The sequence below is a fragment of the Pelodiscus sinensis genome, chromosome 23 (genome assembly GCF_052426305.1).
Source record: "Pelodiscus sinensis isolate ZL-2025 chromosome 23, ASM5242630v1, whole genome shotgun sequence".
NCBI lineage: Eukaryota > Metazoa > Chordata > Testudines > Trionychidae > Pelodiscus > Pelodiscus sinensis.
The window spans coordinates 25,755,316-25,779,877 of record NC_143074.1 but is presented as its reverse complement, the minus strand read 5'-3'; the positions used below and the strand labels follow the sequence as shown (position 1 = coordinate 25,779,877).

At 49.7% G+C, this 24,562-nt stretch overlaps 2 protein-coding genes across 13 annotated transcripts in view; one reads left to right on the top strand and one right to left on the bottom strand.

Annotated features, from left to right (window-relative positions):
- PBX3 (PBX homeobox 3) overlaps window positions 1–6,331 on the bottom strand; it is a 165,172-nt gene extending 158,841 nt beyond the window's left edge. Inside the window, exons 1-2 of one of the 4 annotated variants that reach the window (XM_006116916.5) lie at window positions 6,225–6,331; window positions 3,963–4,036 (exon numbers count right to left, since the gene is read on the bottom strand). In XM_006116916.5, coding sequence (XP_006116978.2) covers window positions 3,963–4,011 — 49 coding nt within the window. In that variant the 5' untranslated portion in view covers window positions 4,012–4,036; window positions 6,225–6,331. Of the gene's footprint in view, window positions 1–3,962; window positions 4,037–5,124 lie in introns of all 4 variants that reach the window. The other 3 variants (XM_006116915.5, XM_006116917.5, XM_006116919.5) reach the window with 3 other exon arrangements.
- Window positions 6,332–17,006: 10,675 nt separating this feature from the next.
- The window catches only part of MAPKAP1 (MAPK associated protein 1), a 176,417-nt gene continuing 168,861 nt past the window's right edge, over window positions 17,007–24,562 (top strand). For 5 of the 9 annotated variants that reach the window (XM_075905711.2, XM_075905714.2, XM_075905710.2 and 2 more), the window contains exon 1: window positions 17,007–17,162. The gene's annotated coding sequence lies outside the window, so the exon portion shown is untranslated. The other 4 variants (XM_075905706.2, XM_006116907.5, XM_075905707.2 and 1 more) reach the window with 4 other exon arrangements.

The following is a 24,562-nucleotide window of genomic DNA, read 5'->3' as shown; positions in this document are numbered from 1 at the left end:
GATCTTCCCAAGTCAGTCCTGCTTATAAGCCTCAGAAAGGCCACAAATCTGGCAAACCATCATGTATGCCATTAGGCATTAGTAGTAAATGAATGCTATTTAGGGTTTGTGGCAACGGTAAATTAAGGTTTGGTTGGCAGCTGTCATTGCGTGGATTTTTTTAAACATAATTTTTAAAAACAACATGAAAAGGAAAGAGACTATGATGGTGCAGATCATCTGTCAGTATAGCTCAATAAAATGGAATTCCATTGGGAAATAACTACAATTCCCTAATCATTTTTAAGAACATCAGAATTGATATATTTTCATGCATTTTGCATATGTAAATACAGCACTTCAGGAACAGATTTTTACTAGCATATAAGGAAAATCAGATTTTGAATCTAAGCTTTTCTTAACAGTCAACTGTGTACATATAGGAAAACAACATGACCTACATCAGTCTATGATATCTACTGATGGGGAGGACAGAAAGATTGATACAAAGTTATGCAACAGATGTGACTCCACATCTAATAGAACAGATACAGAAAATGTAACCTAATGCAACCACTAAACAGACCCGTTTTTCTTATCACTCTTTTTTACTAGAGGGGCTTCCCTAACTTTGGGGCTCAATTTTCTTGATATTAATTAAATAAATAAGTGGCAGTTAGTCACCTTTATGAAAACCTGCTACCCGGTGGCTGCCTTTAGGGATGCACATAATATGTGTGTGTGCGTGAGTGTGTTTTAAAGTAGATTTATGCTGAACATATTTATTTTTACATTTTAACAAACACTGTCACATTAGATTTTGTAAATAATTACTTTGAACACGATAAATATTTCTCAGAAACATTCTTCAGCTACCTACTTCTAAATAAGGCAGAGTAAAAAATCTTTAATAAACATAATGCATCTACTAACCCTTGAAGAAATGAATTTTGATCTCTGATAGCATCTGATATGGTTAATTCTCCTGAAATTGGGGGTTTCCCTAAACATTCCCTTTCTACCAATCTAGCAAAGTACTCACTAGCTGCACTGAACAATAATAACCCACCAGCAAAGTATTAAAAATTAATGCAATTAAAAATAAAAATGACTGCATGGTCGCATTACGTAATTCCCTATTTCATATAACTGAAATCATACTTTATGCAGAGATAGATTCTTTCTGTCCCATTAAACTAGGTAGGATAAACCATGACAGTAATTTCCATTACTAACAACAAGATATGTATAATCTGAAGAGCAAAAGGTAGTGAAGACCAATGGGTAAAAACCCCTACTTTAACTGCATCGCAAATTGTTTACCCTACAAATGCAGAATTTTTTGGTATTCGCACTTTTTCCCTCATGGAAACAGATCAGAGAAAATATGCTAGACATTGCTTTCACATTTTCTTTGCTTTGCTAACACTTACTAATGTCTATACAATCATTTAATCTCAACTGGGAGATCCTGAGTGAATATCCCCCTTTGGGAACAGTTTGGGGGGGGGGGGTGGATTCACCTCCATCAATCACTCAGTGCATTAATCCTATCCATTCCCAGTTGTTGGGTCTGGCAGGATCCCGTCTTTGGCCAGACGGACGCCTTCACTCTTTGTTGGGTCTTAGCTGTTTTACAAAAGAGATAACTTGCAAACTTGCCTCCACAAGTCAAGACACAAAAGCAAGATCTCAACTTACAAATTATCACTGAAATCCCCAGAAACATTTGAAATCACAAAATCTCTTCCCTTGTCAGTTTCCTTCTCGCTTCTGCAACAGCACTGGCCTTACCAAGCACCCACTGCCAGTAATCCCTGTCTCTGAAAAGACTTGTTTTTAATTCTCAACTCACCTCTGACATGTGGTTGACTATACTTTCATTTCAAAGCAGTGAGGCTAAGCCCTGTGCAAATAAGTGATCGCAGGACCTATGCCTTCTTAATTGAAATCTGCCTGCTGCAAAATGTCTAAACATCAAAGGCAGGTTGTTTGGTTAGCTCTGGAGCTGGCTGGGCAAGAAGTTTCGAAAACGACAAGAAAACAAATACGAACCAAACAGGGTGTGGGGAATTTTAACTGTGATCAAGGCACAAAGGGTGTATGTGTGTGGCGCAGGGAGGGGGGAAATCATTCCCCTTATCCAGAGTAATATAATGCAATATAAAGCAGAATCAATCTTAATATTCACAACACAGTCAATACCCCAGTGCTTAGCTGTCAGCAGAAACTGAAGTGGAGTCCTGATAGCAAGGAAACCTTTGGACATTAAGCAGCATAATTTACCGAGAACTGTGCACTTTTAGGTTTCTTAGTTAAGATTCTTATGTGATTTAATATTTGATGTCTTATTCTGTAGTCATATGTATTTTTTGTCTTCAGACAGCAATTGAGAACTATAATTTACAAGGGTAACTAAAAAGCTAGTTTAAAGATTTTTTTTTAAGTTAGTTGGACTTTAACAATGCTCTTGCTTCCCATAATATTACATACAATACTTTTCAAAATCCTCCCTTCTAAAAAGTGACTTTTTTTCTTCATTTAAAGTCAGTGGGGTCAAAGAGCACATACACAAGCTGCTATGAAGGTTCAATGTGTCTTAACAATATATCTTAACAGTTTGACTTTTTGGGAAGAAACATTCTGGTGTTTAAAATATTATTGCACCAAAAAATTAAGACTTTGCTCTGCTCCTTACAAACACATATTGGCAGAAATCATTTTATCACTTAATTCTTAACTTCACTCTGTACGGTCTAGTTGTTAATACTCTTGTGTCCTCAGTATCACACCATCTTCATTTTTGTTCTGTTCTCTCTTAAAATGTGATGCATTCAGACAGAATAGTATATACATATTAATGCTTACAAAGTTTACTGATCCTTTAACTTGTTCTCTATTATATGAAGAAAGATTTTTTTCTTCAGCACACGTGTGATTGTACAGCACTTGGAAAATGAAAAGTGCTATATAAATGGTAAGTTTTATTGTTATAAGAAAAATATTATATATTTTAGTTAAGCCTCTAGCACATTTTTAAAGCGTGTATGTGTAGATCAAGTTTAGGAACTAGAATTCTAAATAGTACACTTTTAAAATGGGTATTATATTTTGTTACTACACAGTTGCCTGAAATGCTGTTTTCAAAATTGTAATTGTATGATATCCAACTTAAATGTAAATATATAAATGTATATTCTAACTTGCTTCTACCCTTTTTTCTTCCATATTTTTAAATACTTTTTTTGAAAACTTCAGGGGGGTTGCCATCATTTTTGTCTATAGATATATAGATATGAATAGCAATATCTACAGAAATATTAATGTACATAAATGACCCTCTGAACGTAAATGTACATAAGATAAACGTATTCTATACAAGGTATATCCGTATGTATCTGAACATGTGTGGACATATTTATACACATATTATACACACCCCTCTTTGAGCATTTCTTAAGCCTACAGTTAATTTCCCACATATAGTGTACTAGTTTGGATCTGTCAACTGAATGCGTCCAATAACATATATTCTGCTAATTGCACAGATAAACAATGAGGTGACCCGAGTCAAACAAAGTTGCCGGCTGTGCGGTTCCTACGCTGCAATTGGCTTCTCCAATCTCACATTGCTCCTTTAAGAAACTGACATACAAACAAGGCAGAGAGAGGGGGAGACAGCCTGGTTTGCTCCGTGTTGCTTCCCTGATTGCAGCCAGAGGGGGAATTTACTCTGCGGACGGTGACACACGATCATTTTCATCTACATTTCATTTTACATCGGGATTATGAATTGTAAAATTTGCTCCAGATTTATTGCATTCTCCCCCCTCCCCTCCCCAAGATCAGAAGCAGGCAAGGAAGCAAGGATCAAAGATGGCTGCGGTGCCCACATCAGCTCCCAGGCTTGCAGAATTGAGAAGTATTGCAATGCTGACCTGTGTGGGGTGCAATTGAAAACCCTGCTCCTCCTGGCCTCTTACCTGTTTTCTCTTTGATTTCGCACAGGACACTGAATAGAGCAGGCTTCATTCTGTGGCAGTTCAGTGCATGCTTTCTGGAAAAGAGGGTGGGAAAACAACAAATGCATTAGCAGAAGCTATTTGATAATATGGCGCCTTTCCACAATAAAATGATTTAGTTGTGCCCCTGCATTGTACTGTTCAGCTATTCCATGCAAAGTAATAGGAAGTAAAGTTAATGACAAGTGACAAGGAATCTTTGGCTACAGCTTTTTGGCTGTGAGGGGGAGGAGGGGAAGCACATATTTGCCCTATAGGCGACCAGACAACCTAATCATACTGTGTGCAAAGTAGCAAACATTAAGAAGCAATGTGAGGAGATTTAAATTCAGGGACAAGAGGAGCAAATAAAAGGGTGTTTCAAATGCCTTCTCTCATTTGTCACCAAAGCAGGGACTTGTGGTGACAAGTCAGAATCCAGGGAGCCCCCGCCTGCCTACCACTTTGCAGACTTGAGACGCTCGCAGAAGTTTGGTTTTAAAGCCATGTTACAAGGGGTTTTTTTTCCACCTGTTTAAGTCAAATTCGCTGTATGTAATTTCCCTGATAGACCAGGCTTTGATGTATACAGCGATCTCGACTGCTTTCCATTCCTCTACATTAGAGCGGATTTGCTAAAAGGGTAACTTCCAGAGTTCACATTCTTTGTTTTGTATTTACTGTGATTTCAAACACGGAGGGATTTCTCCCTGAAGCAATATCTTGTCAGCTTTGTAATTCATCTGCCACCACTTCAGGGGCAGGAGAGAAGGAAAGAAAAAAAGTTACACTTCTGAACAAGAAATCAAAAGTCTCCCGAAGAGCAAATATTGCGGGATGGCGATTTTTAAATGAGTGTCAACCAGATAGTGTCTATAGAGATGGAAATGAAAATGGGACTACATGCATTCCACGCATAGGTGCAAATAAAATGGAACAGAAAAAAATGGTACAAGCATCACATATTTATATTTTACAAATAATTAACAGCAACTTTGATTTTTGCCTTTGCTGCTTGAAATTTCTCCTACTGTATTAAGAAGTTGTTCTAATTGTGAGACTCCTGGTCTCTGCAGAGAAGCAGGAGGGAGAGAAACAAAAACCACACACACAAAAAGACAAGGTTTAATTAGACGAAACCAACTTTGCTTGTGCCTCATCCAGGCTTTGGTCAGTGATGGTCATGATCTGATGGAGGATGTCTCCGATGTCCTGCTTTCTGCCGTCGCCGTCTGCCCCTTCATGTCCATGGGGAGGAGGCAGAGCCATCCCCCCCTGCACCGAGTGGCCAGCCAGGTTCACACCGGCCAGAGTCTGCAACATCCTGGACTGATCATCCATACCTCCTACCGCAGCCCAATCAATGCACTTTCAGAGATAGCAGCAGGAGAAACGGCAAAAAGAGCCTCACAATCAGAGGAAGGAGGTTTGTGCTTAGAAAATAAAATGCGAATAAATCTGTGGTTCCCGTAGTCAATTTCAGTTCCTGCTTGCTGTTATTTTACTCTCGCAAATTAACAAAAAAAATCAGTATTTAGTATTTCACCGGATCTCAGTTGTTTATTCCACGCTCTTCTTTCCAATGCAGTAAATCACTCTCTTCTTTAGTTACAATCTTCTTTCATCATAACAATGATATTTCTGGCTCGGATAATGAGTTGATAAGGTTTTTTGCAGTTTTCTCCCCTCGGTACAATCTTCCTCCAAAGCTTTTTCCCCCCTCTCTTCTTTTTTATTTTTATTGTTGCTTTTTATGTCTTTCCTCCACTTGTCCAAAAAATAATCTTCTTCGCAAAAAAAGGCAAAATTAAAAAAAACACACACACAAAAACTTGCTTTCAAATCCTTAAAAAGTTAGGAGGGTGGCAAACAGCAAAAACCACAACAAACCAAGCAAACACCCCCATCCCCAAATTGCAACATTAAAAAAAGCCCAAGAAAACACAAACACAGATGAAAAAAATTAATTGCCCTCCCCCAAAAAATAATAACAAATGATCCCAAGTCTGTACAATGGGGGTAAAATTGCAGCTATCAAAAGTTTGAACTTGTGCAAAGAAAAGAGCGGAAATAAAGGGGAAAGAACTGTAAAAAAATTAATTACACACTCTCTGCAAAGCAATGTGCAAAAATATCAGCCAGCTGGAATTTATGAGCCCAGCAGCCCAGTGACTGTGTGTGTTTTATGTTGTTTGATGGCCGCTTTGGTGAGGGATTGACAGTCTGCCAATGCCACTCACTCACCCTGCAGACGTGTCACCCTGTGAAGGAGGAGAGAGGCAGAGAGAGAGCGCGAGCGAGGGGACGTGGGAGCCAGGCGGAGCCACGCCCCCTGCCCTCCCCTTCCCCCTCCCCTTCGGAGAGCGCGAGCAAGCGCGCGCGGGGAGCTCGGCTGAGGCGCTCCCCCTGCTGCTCCTGGGAGAGACCCGGGCGCCCAGCCGGAGCCCCGCCCCCGCCCCGCCCCTCTGCCCCGCCTGTCACCTGCCCACCCCTCCCCCACTGACCCCTGCCCAGACCTGCCTACCCTTCCCCCCACCAAGCCCCTCCTCTCCCCTGCCCCACACCCCCCTGACCCCCTCCTCTCACCTACCCCACGCCCCCACTAACCCCCTCCTCTCACCTGCCCCCCCACTGACCCCCTCTCCCCTGCCCCACACCCCCCTGACCCCCTCCTCTCACCTACCCCACGCCCCCACTGACCCCCTCCTCTCCCCTGCCCCCCACTGACTCCCTCTCCCCTGCCCCACACCCCCCTGACCCCCTCCTCTCACTTGCCCCAAGCCCCCCTGACCCCCTCCTCTCCCCTGCCCCCCACTGACCCCCCTCTCCCCTGCCCCACACTCCCACTGACCCCCTCCTCTCACCTGCCCCACGCCCCCCTGACCCCCTCCTCTCCCCTGCCCCCCACTGACCCCCTCTCTCCTGCCCCACACCCCCACTGACCCCCTCCTCTCACCTGCCCCCCCACTGATCCCCTCTCCCCTGCCCCACACCCCCCCGACCCCCTCCTCTCACCTGCCCCCCCACTGATCCCCTCTCCCCTGCCCCACACCCCCCCTGACCTCCTCCTCTCACCTGCCTCACTGACCCCCTCCTCCCCTGCCCCCCCCCCCTGACCCCCTCCTCTCACCTGCCCACCACTCCCCCTCTGATCCCCTCCTGTCACCTGCCTAACACCCCAACTGAACCCCTCTTCTCAACTGCCCCCACACCTCCACTGACTCCCTCCTGTCATCTGCCCCACACCCCCCACTGACCTCCTCCACTCGCCTGCCCCCACACCTCCCTCAGACCTGCCTACCCTTCCCCCCACCAACCATCACCTCCCACCTACTCCCACCCCCTACTAATTCCCTCCTGTCACCTGCCCAGCACTCCCCCCTCTGACTCCCTCCTCTCACCTGTCCCCATAACCCCCACTGAACCCCTCCTCTCACCTGCCCTCACACCTCCACTGACTCCCTCCTGTCATCTGCCCCACATCCCGCACTCACCCCCTCCACTCGCCTGCCTCCACACCTCCCTCAGACCTGCCTACCCTTCCCCCACCAACCATCACTTCTCACCTACCCCCACAACCCCTACTGACCCCCTCCTGTCACCTGCCCCCATATCCCACACTGACCCCGTCCTGTCACCTGCCCCCATATCCCACACTGACCCCCTCCTCTCACCTGCCTCCACACCCCCTACTGACCCCATCCTCTTACTGCCCTCCACTCCCCCCACTGACCCCCTCCTCTCACCTGCCTCCACACCCACCCCCATCCTCTTACCCCTCCACTCCCCCCACTGACCTCCTCCTGTCACCCCACCATCTCTCCTCCTGTCCCCTGCCCCTACATCCCCCACTGACCCCCTCCTCTCACCTGCCCTCCACTCCCCCCACTGATCCCCTCCTGTCACCTGCCTCCACACCCCATCCCCCCGCTGACTCCATCCTGTCACCTGCCCACCATTCCTTCACTGACCCCTCCTCAGATCTGCCTACCCTTCCCCCCACCAACCATCACCTCTCACCTACTCCCACCCCCCCACTGATCCCCTCCTGTCACCTGCCCACCACTCCCCCCTCTGACTCCCTCCTCTCACCTGACCCCATAACCCCCACTGAACCCCTCCTCTCACCCGCCCCCACACCCCCCACTGACCCCCTCCTCTCACCTGCCCCCCACACCTCCACTGATCCCCTCCTCTCACCTGCCCCCCACACCTCCACTGACCCCCTCCTGTCACCTGCCCCCCACTCCTCTGACCCCCTCCTGTCACCTGCCCCCACTCCCTCCACTGACCCCCTCCTCTCACCCGCCCCCCACAACCTCCACTGACCCCCTCCTCTCACCTGCCCCCACACCCCGCACTGACCCCCTCCTCTCACCAGCCCCCACTCCCTCCACTGACCCCCTCCTCTCACCTGCCCCCACACCCCGCACTGACCCCCTCCTCTCACCAGCCCCCACTCCCTCCACTGACCCCCTCCTCTCACCCGCCCCCACACCCCGCACTGACCCCCTCCTCTCACCTGCCCCCACTCCCTCCACTGACCCCCTCCTCTCACCTGCCCCCCACACCCCCCACTGACCCCCTCCTCTCACCTGCCCCCACTCCCTCCACTGACCCCCTCCTCTCACCTGCCCCCCACACCCCCACTGACCCCCTCCTCTCACCCGCCCCCCACACCCCGCACTGACCCCCTCCTCTCACCCACCCCCCACACCCCACACTGACCCCCTCCTCTCACCTGCCCCCACACCCCCCACTGACCCCCTCCTCTCACCCGCCCCCCACACCCCGCACTGACCCCCTCCTCTCACCTGCCCCCCACACCTCCACTGACCCCCTCCTCTCACCTGCCCCCCACTCCCTCCACTGACCCCCTCCTCTCACCTGCCCCCACTCCCTCCACTGACCCCCTCCTCTCACCTGCCCCCCACACCCCCCACTGACCCCCTCCTCTCACCCGCCCCCCACACCCCGCACTGACCCCCTCCTCTCACCTGCCCCCCACACCTCCACTGACCCCCTCCTCTCACCTGCCCCCACTCCCTCCACTGACCCCCTCCTCTCACCTGCCCCCACTCCCCCCACTGACCCCCTCCTCTCACCCGCCCCCCACACCCCGCACTGACCCCCTCCTCTCACCCGGCCCCCACACCCCCCACTGACCCCCTCCTCTCACCGGCCCCCCCACACCCCCCACTGACCCCCTCCTCTCACCCGCCCCCCACACCCCGCACTGACCCCCTCCTCTCACCTGCCCCCCACACCTCCACTGACCCCCTCCTCTCACCTGCCCCCACTCCCCCCACTGACCCCGTCCTCTCACCCGCCCCCCACACCCCGCACTGACCCCCTCCTCTCACCTGCCCCCACACCCCCCACTGACCCCCTCCTCTCACCCGCCCCCCCACACCCCCCACTGACCCCCTCCTCTCACCCGCCCCCCACACCCCGCACTGATCCCCTCCTCTCACCTGCCCCCACACCCCCCACTGACCCCCTCCTCTCACCCGCCCCCCACACCCCGCACTGATCCCCTCCTCTCACCCGCCCCCCACACCCCGCACTGACCCCCTCCTCTCACCTGCCCCCACACCCCCCACTGACCCCCTCCTCTCACCCGCCCCCCACACCCCGCACTGACCCCCTCCTCTCACCCGCCCCCCACACCCCCCACTGACCCCCTCCTCTCACCCGCCCCCCACACCCCGCACTGACCCCCTCCTCTCACCCGCCCCCCACACCCCCCACTGACCCCCTCCTCTCACCTGCCCCCCACACCCCCCACTGACCCCCTCCTCTCACCCGCCCCCCCACACCCCCCACTGACCCCCTCCTCTCACCCGCCCCCCACACCCCCCACTGACCCCCTCCTCTCACCCGCCCCCCACACCCCGCACTGACCCCCTCCTCTCACCTGCCCCCACACCCCCCACTGACCCCCTCCTCTCACCCGCCCCCCACACCCCCCACTGACCCCCTCCTCTCACCCGCCCCCCACACCCCCCACTGACCCCCTCCTCTCACCTTCACAGCCCTCTTCCACTGACCTCCTCTTCAGAACTGCCCACCCCTCCCCCTGGGATCCCCTCCTCTCACCTCCCGCCCACTCTCCTCATGGCCCCGCCCACCCCCAGGTAAATCCCACCCGGTCCTCACCACGCCCCTTTCCAAACGCCCCGCCCCTGCCCTGGCCTCAGGCCACGCCCTTATTAGGCCACGCCCTTTGGGGCGTGGCCTCTGTCGAGGCATCTTGGCAGGACTCCAGCTCCTTCCGGGGGTCACCCAGCCGCGCAGCTAGGCCCGACAGCTCGGAGCCTTCGGGGGCGGGATCTCTCCAGCACGCGCGCTTTCTCCGCCCAATGATAGCAGCCCTGCCATCCCACCCGCCAATCAGAGCGGGCGGGGCGGGGCGGGGCGGGGCCCAACGCGCTGTGCGCTCCAGCGCTGCCCCTTCACGGCAAACTTGGGATTGGAGTGTTCGAACCGACACGTGGCAGGGGGCGAGGACCCTGTTGCCCCGCCCCTTCTGTTACCATGGCGACAGTGAAGTACCTGGCGAGGGCTCGCTCCTCACTGGATCGGGCAGCCCGTACCAGTGCCCAGTCCTCGGGCCGTGGGGCTCCCGGGCCCCCCCTCCCCCCCGTCCTCGGGCCGTGGGGCGCCCGGGCCCCCCTCCCCCCGTCCTCGGGCCGTGGGGCGCCCGGTTCCCCCCTCCCCCCCGTCCTCGGGCCGTGGGGCGCCCGGGCCCCCCCTCCCCCCCGTCCTCGGGCCGTGGGGCGCCCGGGCCCCCCTCCCCCCGTCCTCGGGCCGTGGGGCGCCCGGTTCCCCCCTCCCCCCCGTCCTCGGGCCGTGGGGCGCCCGGTTCCCCCCTCCCCCCCGTCCTCGGGCCGTGGGGCGCCCGGTTCCCCCCTCCCCCCCGTCCTCGGGCCGTGGGGCGCCCGGTTCCCCCCTCCCCCCCGTCCTCGGGCCGTGGGGCGCCCGGTTCCCCCCTCCCCCCCGTCCTCGGGCCGTGGGGCGCCCGGGCCCCCCCTCCCCCCGTCCTCGGGCCGTGGGGCGCCCGGTTCCCCCCTCCCCCCCGTCCTCGGGCCGTGGGGCGCCCGGTTCCCCCCTCCCCCCCGTCCTCGGGCCGTGGGGCGCCCGGTTCCCCCCTCCCCCCCGTCCTCGGGCCGTGGGGCGCCCGGTTCCCCCCTCCCCCCCGTCCTCGGGCCGTGGGGCGCCCGGTTCCCCCCTCCCCCCCGTCCTCGGGCCGTGGGGCGCCCGGTTCCCCCCTCCCCCCCGTCCTCGGGCCGTGGGGCGCCCGGTTCCCCCCCCCCGTCCTCGGGCCGTGGGGCGCCCGGTTCCCCCCCTCCCCCCCGTCCTCGGGCCGTCCGGGTTCCCCCCTCCCCCCCCGACCTCGGCCCGTGGGGTGCCACGCTCCCACTAGCCTCCATCCTTGGGGCTCGGGTCTTGGGGCGCCCAGCTCCCCCCCCCACCCTTGGGACTCGGGTCATGGGGCTCCCAGCTCCCCCCCACACACCCTTGGGGCTTGGGTCATGGGGCGCCCAGCTCCCCCCCCCCACCCTTGGGACTCGGGTCATGGGGCACCCAGCTCCCACCCCCACACCCTTGGGGCTTGGGTCATGGGGCGCCCAGCTCCCCCCCACACCCTTGGGGCTCGGGTCATGGGTCGCCCAGCTCCCCCACACACACCCTTGGGGCACCCAGCTCCCCCCCCACACCCTTGGGGCTCGGGTCATGGGGCGCCCAGCTCGCCCCCCCACACCCTTGGGGCTCGGGTCATGGGGCGCCCAGCTCCCCCACACACACCCTTGGGTCTTGGGGCACCCAGCTGCCCCCCACTCTTGGGGCTCAGGCTAAGGAAGTTAAGGACTATTTGACCCTCCCCCCCCTTTGCTGCCTCTATCAGCAAAGCAAGTCATGGGAGGTGGGGGTTGGGCTCCGTGTGGTGCTGCTGCTTTGAAACACCGCTGTGACATTTCAAGACATCCAAGACAGCAGGGGCACATGGAGCCCAGGTCAGCTGGGACTTCCTAGCTGATCCCAGGCTCCATGTGGCATTTCCAGTTTGAAATGCACAAGAGCCCCTGCTGGGGACTCTTGTACATTTAGGCTCCATGCAGGTGCTTCCCCTTTGAAATGTACAAGAGTTCCACCTTTGTCCATCGACTAGTAAATGAATCAATACTTAACATCCTTAGCTTGGTCCATGGGGTGCCCAATTCCCCCTCATCCTCTACCCTTCAAGTATGAAGCCATGGGGTGCCCAGCTTCTTCTGATCCCCTACTCTTGGGCCTCGGAGCTATGAGGTGCCCAGCTCCCCCTACCTTCCGTCCTTGGGACTGAGGTGATGGTGTGCCAACTTGAGGCTTCGCTGCACCACTGATATTTGGGGCTTATGACCCATGGGGTGGCTGGGTCCACTTTTCCTTCAGCCAGTAGTGAATCAGGGTTGGATGCAGACCTGGTCAGTGTCCCAGGTTCCGTTGGCCCTCCCATCCCTCCTTTTCTGGCTCCTCAGTCTCAATCCCTGGTTGGCCCAACCCTGAGCCATATCAAGAGATGTGGCCAGTTTTTAAAAGTGACCCCATTAACTTGAAAATTGGCTTTGTGCTATAGGCTTTGACCTCACAGGTGCTCATATGCTTACTAGGGCCATGTGGCATTGATGGGGGATTCTGCCAGAAGATTACTCTTGGTTAAATAGAAATATGCACTGCTCATATCCATTCAAAATGCAGCTGCAGGAATATTTTTTCCTAGATTGTCAATGAGATCATGTCATCCCTTTGAATCCCTCCATTGGTACCCTCTCTATCAAATCAAACATAAGCAACTTGTCTTCATTTTCAAGGTCCTTCATAGATTATCCCCATCATTTCTCATTCATTGTCAAAATGCCAACTCCCACCTTGCCCACTGACACCAGCCTCCATTGTCCACTTGTTACATTTTCAAACAAGCACCTTTGTGCCTTTGACAGTGCTGCCCCTCACACTTACAAGAATCTCCCTGCAAACATCCACAAAGCTACCGCATTGATCTCCAGAAACTCACCTTCACCATGACGCCTGCAAAAATGGACAGCAGTTACACCATCGGCAGTCTGAAACCAGTCGGTCATAATTAATAATATGCTTTTATTCCCCATATGTTTTTATCCCTCTGTTGTCTCGTTTTCTGTTTTGATTGTAAGCTCTTGGGGGCTAGGATTGCCTTTTATTGTGTTTGTTCAGCACCAATCATAACAAGGTTGTGATCAATGACTAGTGAACATGGCTGCTATGGTAGTACAAATAAACAATATGTGCCAACTATTCGTGTACAAACTATAGTAATTACAATTAGTGTTTTTCAGTTACAGTTACATAGGTAGAAAGTTTGAAGGAACAATAGCTCATTATATTTGAGGTGACCTATAACTCAAACTGTTGGGCTAGATAAACTGGCTTTTGGCCTGCAAATTGCTGGTTGTATTGTGAAAATTTAGATGAAAATTAGTCAAAGTTAGAAGAGGAATAAAAGTGGATTCATAATGTAATCTGCTTGCCCCGTCAACTATAGAGAAACTGTATGTATGGCAGGGTTATTAAAAATCAACAGGTATTTACATCAGGTCACACAGGTTAGTAAAGATGGGAATAGAACCCAAGTCTCTTTTCAGAAACCTAAAAATTAATCTGAAAGAAGATCTATCAGATGAATAGCCTTTATTATTTGTATTATATTTTTCCTGTGTTTGAAACTATTAGATACCGTTTGTGATATTTTTCAACTTGGTTTTCCTATTTAAATAATTTTATTTGAATTTTGCAGCAGTTAGTGTAGCATAATTAATTCTAATATTTATTAAAATAATTTTAGTTGCCATAACATTTTACTATTATTTATTGTCACTTTTAAAATATTACACAAAATATATTCCAGTGCACATTAGTAAATAAATTATCCTTGTAATAGCTAGTGCATTTTTAATTATAAATTTATCCATGTCTCCCTTTATTTATGATAGTGATTCTCTGTACTGCAGTACAGTATACCTTTGAGACACTGTAAATTACACATTCATGGACATTGCATTTCACAAAATATACCAGGAATCTGATTTTTGAACATGCTTAATATTATTATTATTAGCAGCTAATAATGATAATAGCAACTAATGTGAGCATTGGCACTCAGTGCAAACTGACCCATAAACAGCAGTGCCAATGTCCACCTTTTGGAGGAGATTGCATTCTGTACATAGAATCAATGAGACACAATAGGCTGTATTGTATGGCTTGTGTGCACTTAGGTCTGTCAAAATGGATCGCACCGAAAAGCAAATTATTCCCAGCAATGTCCATTTCTTCCAGTTAAAGGCTGGCAGGCACGACTTAAGTAGTTATCACTTGTGGAATAGTTTCTCAAAGAAAGTGATGAAAGCTGCCACTCGGGACATTTAAAAGTCGTCTGCACCAAGTCATGGAGAAAAGGCTGTAATTCACTGTACAATTATGTGCATTGAAGATGTACAGAGGTTCTAACTCATATAGCACATAAAAATCCAGCACCTCTTTGGGGTGGGTCTCCTTGAACTCATTGTGTCCTGTGCATTGATCCCCATACTAACTCCTTGTACAGTTTTATTGCCAATTGAAGATAATTGTCCTAATAAAGCTATCAAATATTCAGGACCAGCTTGATCATCAAATGTATCATTCATTCATTATACCATCATGCCTGGGCTACACTTAAAAATGTTGTAGGTAGAACTATATTGATTAGGAGTGTGAAACCACCCAAAGGCGCTGACATCCCTTCTAGCCAGGCGGTGCTAGATCTCCCCTGTGCTTCAGGCCCTGCTCCCAGTCCCACTCCTTTGCCCATATCCCTGCCCCACCTCTTCCGGGCTCCACTCCACCTTCTCCCCTGAGTGCACCTGGTTTCTTGCTCCTCCCTTACCCTCCCAGCTCATCTTAAACTGCAAATCAGCTGTTCACAGGAAAGTGAAGGGAGGAATTGGTCAGCGGGCCACTGCATAGTAAAAAATAAAAGCTGTAATAAGTCAATTTCAATTGTAAAACTTTGAAAGAACCATAAATGTTTTTTTCAGAGTTAGGAATAACTTCCATTCCCAAGGTGTTCAAGAACTCAAGTTCTATAGTAATCTGTTTGCTGGTACAGCCTATTTCAGTTGATGAACCAATACCAGCCCCCCAAAAAATATTGTCTGTGCAAGTTGTGTTTTCACTTGTTCTGCCCTTTTTAGGCTATACAAGGGGTAGCTGTCTGCACTTCTCTGAAACAACAGATCCCACAAAGCACAAAATGAAGCACATGAAAGCCAGAGACTGAAGGGTATAAAATGAGTTCAGATTGGCCTGCTCTCCTTTAGAGAGTCTGACCATGTTTGGGACACATTGCAAAACCATCCTCTTTTATAAGTTTTGCTACAATGACCAAGATTAATGTGTGGCAGAAAGGAACAACCAAAGTGTATCAACAGAAAGTTAACTAAGTGCATGCATAATTTACATGGGAAATAGTGACCAATTACAGTGACGAGCACTATAGAAAACCCCAGCATGAATTCTACATTGGCCTGCTAAACCCAGGGTTGTGAGTTCAATCCTTGTAGAGGCCATTTAGGGATTTGGGCAAAAATTTGTCAGGGGTGGTACTTGGTCCTGCTGTGAAGGCAGGGGACTGGACTCAATGACCTTTCAAGGTCCCTTCCAGTTCTAGGAGATAGGCAATCTCCATTATTAAGAATACCTTTCCCCTTGAAACATCTGATCCTGGTCATTGTTTGGAGGCAAAGTACTGAACCAAGTAAATCCCTGGTCTACTGTAGGTTAGCAACTTGTGTCCCCGAGAAACAGGTAGGCTATGTCTATACTGTGCCTGTTTTGTGCAAGAAATATGCAAATGAGGCTGTGTAAAATATTGCTGAGCCTCATTTGCATAATTAACAAGGCTCCATTTTTGCACAAGGGGCTTTTGCAGAAGAGCCGTTCTTCCTGAAAAAATGAGGAAGAATGGCTCTTGCGCAAAAACCTCTTGTGCAAAAATGGAGCCTTGTAAATTATGCAAATGAGGCTCAGCAATATTCTAGACAGCCTCATTTGCATATTTCTTGCACAAAACAGGCCCAGTATAGACATAGCCATATTGAAATAACCCAGTATGAGAAATCTGGGATGCAAATTTATCTTAATTACACTATTTTCTTGGCTGCATTTGTTGGGTCTTTCTTATGTCATACCTCTTATATTGGCCAAACTGGTCAGTCTCTATGACAAAGGATAAATGGACACAAATCATACCTCGGAAATGGCAACACACTTAACCTGTAGGGGAACATTTTAACTTGCCAGGTCACTCATTCATCGATTTAAAAAGTAGCCATTGTTCTACAACGGAATTTCACTAAGCAATTACAGAGAAACCAGTAGTCCTGCGCAGGGATGTAAGTGACAAGGGGTGAGGCTAGATGGCCCTGTGGTCTGACCCAGTACGGCCGCTCTTGTGCACCCTGGCTAGTAGCCAACTCCCCGGTGAGCCTGGCTTACTGGACAGCTGGGTCACTATTCGACCGCTCGCTTCCCACCTTGCTGCCTCCGCAACAGAGGCAGCAAAGGGGGCGGGGCAGCAGGGGCTGGGGCAGCTTAAAAGCCAGTCCCCGTCTCTTCGGGGGCTGCTCAGGGCGGGCTGGGCCCTGGCCCCCACCAGTCCAGAGCGCCGGGCCGGCGGGGCGGGGCCCTGTGCTCGCGCGGGACCTGACGCCGCAGCCGTTGGCCTCGAGAGCCGCAGGCCGCCCCGCTGTTTTCCGTTACGCGCGGAGGGGGCGGGGCCTGCGCGGCGGCTAGTTACTCGTTGGCCGAGTGGCCCCCGCGCATCGCTCCGCGGTCTGAGGCACCCGAACGAGGCGCCTTGGCCAGGGCGGGGGCACGGTGCGGCCACGTTCCGCGCGCATGCGCAGAGTGCAACGTCTACCCCCCCCCCCCCCGAGGCCAACGGCGTTTGGCCCCGGCTTTGCTGTCTCCGTCACTTCCGCTCGGAGGTTGTGTTTCCGGGTTAGCGGGGGCCATACCGCTAGCTGGCGTCGGCAGAGCCTTCTGCGGCCCCGGAAGCGGCCCCGCCGGTGGGGCAGGAAACGGCCCCGGCCCCGCAGGAGGGCAGCGCCCGCCAGGCCTGTAAGTGGGGACGGGCCCCGCCGCGCCGCGCGCCCGGCCCCTCACGCTGGGCAGAGCGGGGTCGCCCCTGGCCGGACCAGGAGCCCGCCCCCCCGCCAGGCCGAGGCGCGGAGGGAAGCCCCGGGGGCCTGTTCCCGGCGAGCAGCGCTGAGCCCCCCCCCCCCCCCCACAGGGAATTGGCACCAACCGCCGCTTCCGCCTCCTCGCGCCGGCGGCCCGTGAGCGGGGATGGCACGTGGCCGCCCGCTGAGACCGAGCCACAAACAGCCGCTCGCTGCCGACCGACAGAGCTGCGAGACGTAGCGCAGCGAGCCTCGTGCCGAATAGCGATCGAGATGCAGCCGGGTTAGTCTGGTGCAGCTGAGACACAAGGCAGGACTGGGCAGCACTTCAAAGACTCACAAGATGGTTTATTAGGTGATGAGCTTTCGTGGGCCAGACCCACTTCCTCAGAGCAAATAGTGGAAGTGGGTCTGGCCCACGAAAGCTCATCACCTAATAAACCATCTTGTTAGTCTTTAAAGTGCTACATAGACCTGTATTTTGTTCGAACCACGTGTTGTTGCTGAAAGGCGGTAACTACTGGAACCCTTAGCATGCCTGTTAGGGCGCAGTTCTGTTGCTAACTCATAACATTGTGTGGGTGACAATGGGGCGTCAGCTCCTGTGACTTAGAGATTCTTCTGTAGAATCGTACATGTGCTCTGCCTAAAAGTCTTACTAAATGCAAGAAACCGTTATTCTGTCTTTAGGGTTTTTGAGAGACTTATGTCCACATATCAGAATCCTGTACATATGCAATTAGTGTGGTCTATTTAGAGAGCTTTATGGATGTGTCGCGTTATAGTTTATAAAGCCTACTTAATGCTCACCAATCTTTTTGCAAGATTTCATGGTAATGGCACAAATAAGTAGAGTAAATGGACAGTAAGCTATAGTTGGGATAAACAGTGTAGATCCAGTGGGCTTCTAAGAAGTGATTTGAAAGGGGAAAATTTGTGAAGATTTGGTGGGACATGATTGAAAAAAAGGACTCGGGTGCATTATAGAACTTGAGAAACTGTTGGCAGGCTTTGGTTTAGATCAGGTGTGGACAATAAAATAGCAGCATTTCCGCAGCATTAGCCCCCTTTGAGCCGCTGACACTGTATTTACCTCACTTTCACAGGTATGGGGGGGGGTCATGATTCCCATTAGTTGGGAACGGTGATCGGTGGCCAACAGATGCGGTGCTCCTCCATATCTGTGCAGGTAAATATGGCGGTTACAGCGGTGTGGGAGCCCGCCAGGTGCTGACTCTGACAGACTGGATCCAGCCGGTGGGCTGGTATTTGCCCATCCCTGGTTTAGATACTGAGTTTCTGATTCCCGTAAGGAAGTACAGTGGACCTGATATCCTGGGATAATACTGTAATGTATTCCATTGGGTTCTGCTATTGCACTCTCGTATTAACATATCCTGTTGTGTGAGCTACTTTGATTTGGATCACCCAACCCCCTCTAAGATGCTACCCTGGCAGTTCAGGGTGCTTGCAGTGTAACCATTAAAAGTGATGATACTCTGTGTATTTGCTGGTCCCTTGCCTTGTTTTCTGACACCCATGAGAAGGGGTTGCCAGAAAACTGCAGTGCTCATGTACTGTGGGAATTTCAGTATGGGAGAGGGTGTGGTATATTTTCTATTAAGACGAAGATAAGGTTTGAAATTAATCTTATTAAAATAAGCACTAATTGGTTGTCATCTTGGCCAGGAATATTATAGGCCTGGATGCCCCAAATGGTTCATCATGTGGTTTAGTTTACAGACAGTTGTCAAGTAGACTATTTTCAGTTTAGCTCACCTTTTATTTAGGTCCTGTCAATACTAAGGATGTTAGTGTGTACTCGTTTACATGATTAACCAATAAGGCTGGGCTCATCGATTAATCCTAACAGTTACCTGCAGTCCCCCAGTGGTGCCTCTGTATCAGAGACAGTGGGGGCAGGGGGGAGGGCGAGAGCCACTTCCCGTAAGGAGCTGGCTCCTGCAGAACCGCCTCCCTCCGCTGCCCAGAGAGGCAGCAGTGCAGAGAGGAAGGTGGGAGGCAGTGCTTCGTGGGACCTGGCTTAAAAGCTGGCTCCGCATAAGCACCAGCTCCCTCAGACCTGCCTGCCTCTCATAGAATCATAGAGCTGGAAGAGATCTCAGGAGGTCATCAAGTCCAACTCCCTGCCCAAGGCAGGACCAATCCCAACTAAATCAACCCTGCCAGGGTTTTGTCAAGCCGAGACTTAAAAACCTCTAGGGATGGAGATTCCACCACCTCCCTAGGTAACCCATTCCAGTACTTCACTGCCCTCCTAGTGAAATAATTTCTTCCTAATATCCAACCTAGACCTCCCCCACTGTAACTTGAGACTATTGCTCCGTCCCTACTGTGAAACAGCCTTTCTCCATCCTCTTGGGAACGATGATAGAGAGGCAGCAGTGCTGGGAGTGGGAGGTGGCACATGGGAACTGGTATATGCGGGAAGCCTTCTTTCAAGTCAGCTGCCTGTGTGTACTGTCTCCCAGGGAGCCACCGGTCACCCATGCTGCTGCCCCTCTAACAGAGGCAGTGGGGGTGGGGTGAGGAGCAGGGGGGAGCATGTGGGAGCCGGTTTAAAAAGCGACGCCTGCCTGCCCCCACATGTATACTAGTAACAGCTAAAAAATTCAGCAATTACACATTTATTTTTATAAACCTGTAATCGATGAATGTTTAACATCTCTAGTCAATACACAGGCTGGAACTAAAATAACTACATTGGTTGTAATTAAAACTGTCCCCATTATTTTAGTGCAAATCTCACTTCTTTGGGATTGCTAGTGTCCTGTTTAGGGATGTTAAATTGAGGTTATTTTAGTAGTTGAGTAGTGGATAAAATTTGTATCGATTACTCAATATGGGAAGGCAGCCCCTCTCAGTCCTGGCTCGCGCTGGGACCAAACCCCGCTGCGGCTCTTCAGTTTAAAAGGCAGTTGAAGCTGGGCAGCTTCCTCCCCCCAGTTCCTACTTCATTTTAAATTGTTGAGCTGCAGCACCGGGACTGAGTGGCGCTGCCTGTCCAGCTGGTAGCAGCCCCTGTCTACGGGGGGGTCCCAACTTCCTGCTGGGACCCCTCCTGGCCCAGACTAAAGAAGGTCAACCTGTAGTCCAAAATAAAGCGTCTGTATGCAGATTTGTTTTGAGGTAACAGAGACGTGAATTTCAATAAGTTATTTTAGTTCCAGTTGGTATGTAGACCAGTCCATGGCTGTTTTGCCTCACTGCTTCTCATAGCCACACTCAATCGTTTGTTTTACCCTACCTGTTTATTTCAGCTGCATGGCCTACCTGCTCTAGATTTCACTTTAATAATTCAGTTATCTTGGAATTTGTGTAGGAGTATGAATGACCCTTAAAATAACATTTTCATCATTACGTTGTTTGTCAGAAGGACCTGTTTGTTGTTTTCAATAAAATATTGTTTCCAAAACCAAAATTCTGGGGTGTAAGAAGACCACCTATGCCTTTGATACTTAAAATATCTGCAACAAGTTTGTTAAAATCAACTTTGGGTTTAGTGCAGAAAAGCACAAAGTCTTCGCACCCTTCCCCTATGTCTGCTGATGCAAAGAACTCCTGTTATCACCTTTTCATAATGGCAAGAGGTTTGCTGTGCTATGTTTTACCAGTTCTCTCAGTCTGTATGGTCGATATACAGGCAGTCCCCGGGTTACGTACAAGATAGGGACTGTAGGTTTGTTCTTAAGTTGAATTTGTATGTAAGTCGGAACTGGTACATATTGTAGGGGAAACTCTAGCCAAACATTTCTCCAGAGCTCAGTTTTATTCTCCCAAACCTCACTTCCCTCAGTCCTTTATTCTCAAGCTGAGATGTCTGCTGAGAAAAGCTACTCTGCGTCTCCCTGGTCATCGGGGGGGGGCGGGGGGGGGAGCACTAGCTTCGCGTCTCCCTGGTCTGCTGCGGGGAAGCAGCTAGTACAGGGTTGCCTCACCCTGTTTGTAAGTAGGGATCCGATGTAAGTCGGATCCATGTAACCCGGGGACTGCCTGTAGTCCAAATATCAGAAGCAAGGCTAAATCCAGCCCTTTGATATTCTGCATTTTAATATTTCTCCATTGTCTCTCCTGGCAAGTTTTCTCAAAACAAGGACTATATAACCTGTTTCCATGGGTGTTGTTTTTTTTTTTTTTTTTAAGAGGAAGTTCTTTTAAAAGTTAATTCAAAATTTTTTAAAAAGTGAGACCTGCTTGGTGCACTGACCCTTCAGAAGCCCTAGGCTAGTATCTCAGAAATTCAGGGACAAGTAGGAAAAGAGAGTGTGCTAGGAAACTTTGAAAATTAAAAGGAGAAGGAAAGAGCGCTACAATTAAACAAGAATGAATCTGTTTACATTTGATATAGAGCTTAAATGGCAATTCTCTAAATAGTCATTTTTGTTGAGACTATGCAAACAAGTCCTAAAGGGGAGCAAGGATCTCTTCTCCTGTTGAGATGAGAGAGAAATATGGTTATAGGTTTTTTTATTCAAAAATTATTCAGTTACATTTTATTTAGCATAAATAGTTACAAATGTTTATTTTCAATTTTTTAAAAAATTATAACAAACTTCTGCTTTATTAATAAATACTGTGGAATATAAACATGAAGGAAATAAATCCTGAGTGGCTGTTCAAGATTGAATTTTAGATGTCAGCAGCTCTAGTTTTGGAATTAGAAACCGTCTAGGAAAACAGGATTAGAACCAAAGAAAGAAATTGGCAGGTAACTTTTCTTTTAAGAGAGGGGGACAAAAACAAAAATGTGTGGGGATATAATTCTGGTAATATATTTCTATCTCGGTATACCTTGCCTGCATACTGGGGATTTTGTGTCTCTTGACTTTCAAATATATGCAGTGCTGTTAGTCTTATTCACGGCTAGATTTATAGTATTTGGAACACAGATCAACATTTATAAATAAACTTTTAGTGTTGATGTAGACAAAACGAACTATATATCAAAAACCAACTTTAAAAGAAACATCCCTGTCAGTTCTTTAGGATCACATTTTTTAGTTTTGAAATGAGATACTGTGGTAATACACTTAAACATAAAACTGTGACTGATAGGAAGCAGTTATATTTGTGGTTGAAAACCAGTTAAATATCCCAAATGAAATGTATGGATACCTTTTATCTTGACCAAAGACAAATTGGTAAGTAGTCTTCAGTGTTAAATTTGTTTCCTTAGGTGCATAGGCAGGTGGGAGATACAGGCCCCAATCCTGCAGTCAGATCTTAGATGTGCCTCAGGTGAACACAGTTGTAGGTCTTTGTCAAGGACTAGGGAGGCTTGTTCAGGAAAAATGTAAACCATTGTCTACAAATTGAGTCTTTTGGCAATTGTTCAAAACACATCCATGGAGATCTAACCAAAGTTTAGATCTAATTTCATTTTTTCAGTAGCGTACAAAGAAAAATGTACTACTATGGATTCTCCTTATTTTGTCAACTATATGTTAACTGAAGTGTATACTATGTATATACAAACATCATCCCTTGTACATAACATAAATACCCTCCTGTCTCATCCTATTCCAAACCTAAACATCTGCACTTCAGTTAAACAGCTGTAACTTGGCTTGAGTTTGTTGGTACAAGCCAGCCATGGGTTTTTAATTGCAGTGTAGTCACACTTATATAGCTGAAGACCAGAAAGGACTATCAGGTCCTCTACTATGACCTACTGTACAATAGAGACCACTAATCACTATCCAGTTACCCTTGAATTGAGCCAAGCAACACGAATTAGACTAAAACATTAGCGTTCCAGATACAAGATCATTACATGCCTTGAGCAGAGAACAGGAAGGACGGGGTTTACCATCGCCCAGAGCCTTCTCGAGGGAAGGTGGTGCTAGTGGGGGCAGATTAGGGATGTTAAATATCGGTTAATTGAATAGTCAAGTAACCTCACGAATTCTTATCAGTTACTCGACTTCTATAGTCCAAAAGGGCAGGGCCGGCAGCCAGTGTGCTCCAACCTCACTCCTGAGGAGCCCCCTGCCACTCCGCGCTGCTGGCTCTGTATCAGAGGCAGCAGTGCAGGGTGCCAGGTGGGAGCTGGTCTGCGAGGGGAGCCAGTTTAAAAATCAGCTCCTCTCGTGGACCAGCTGCCTGTTGTCCTGTGCCTCTACCACTGATAGAGGAAACAGCATGGGGTAGCAGCAGCCTGTTTGGGGTGGATCTGAGCTCCCAGACCCAGTGTGAGCTGGAACTGAGCCGGGCTGCCTGCCCACCTGGCTCCTAATACACTTTAAATGCAGAGCTGCAGTGGGGCTAGATCCCAGACTCAGTGTGAGCCAGGACTGAGCCAGGCTGCTGGCCAGCCTGCTAAGAAATGTACTGGCAAGAGGGGCAGGACAATGCATGTAATCTATAGTATTAACCTATAAGCTTTTGCTTATCGGTTAATTGACTACACTATTACATCCCTAGTGCAGATATAACACAAGTTCTTCGCTAATCAATTCTATGCTTGACTTTACATTGTTCTCATAGTACGGCTGTTATTGGGGGGCCTGGGCTTGTCTCTTTCAGCACATATAGCACTATAAGTGTGAAACTTGTTAATAGAATAAATCTGTATGTAAAATCCGAAATTCTGCCAACAATTTGGAAATTAAAGAAACAAATACAAAATATCCTAAAAAATGATGAGTTGGACTGGAAATTACACGATGTAATTTCTACTCCAACTCATCTGATGAAGTGGGTTTCACCCATGAAAGCTCATGACCTAATAAATTTGGTAGCCTCTGAGGTGCCACTGGACTGCTCATTGTTTTTAAAGTTACAGAATGACACAGCTATCCCTATGAGACATGAAAATATCTACTAGTAATTCAAGACTATTACATTGAAAAAGAACTAGCAACATGTACATACAATATTTTGATTTACAAAAATCATGATTTAAATAAAAACGTTTCTTTATGTTTTTAGCCTTGTGTTCTAGTTACTTGGGGAGTAGGATGACTCCTGGCTTTTTTGGGGGTAGGGGAGAGGGCGGGCTCTAATTTACAGTTAGGCTGGTCACATGTAGGGATGTTAACAGGTAAGTGGTTACCTGGTATCTGGGGAAGTAGTGTGGGCAGAAGGCTGCTGCTGGCAGCCCGGCATGGGGCCAGAAGGCAGTGTTGCACAGAAGAGGGCCCGGAAGCGGCAGCAGCTATTCTAGCCACATGTGGGCTGGAAGCAGGTGGGCTGGAGCTGCCCCTCCCCCCACCTGCTCCTGGTGACAAACAGTTAACCTGTTAATTAATTAAATTGGATTTTACATAAATACATCATTTTTTGTGCCTCAGTTTCCTCTTCTCTGCAGGATATTCA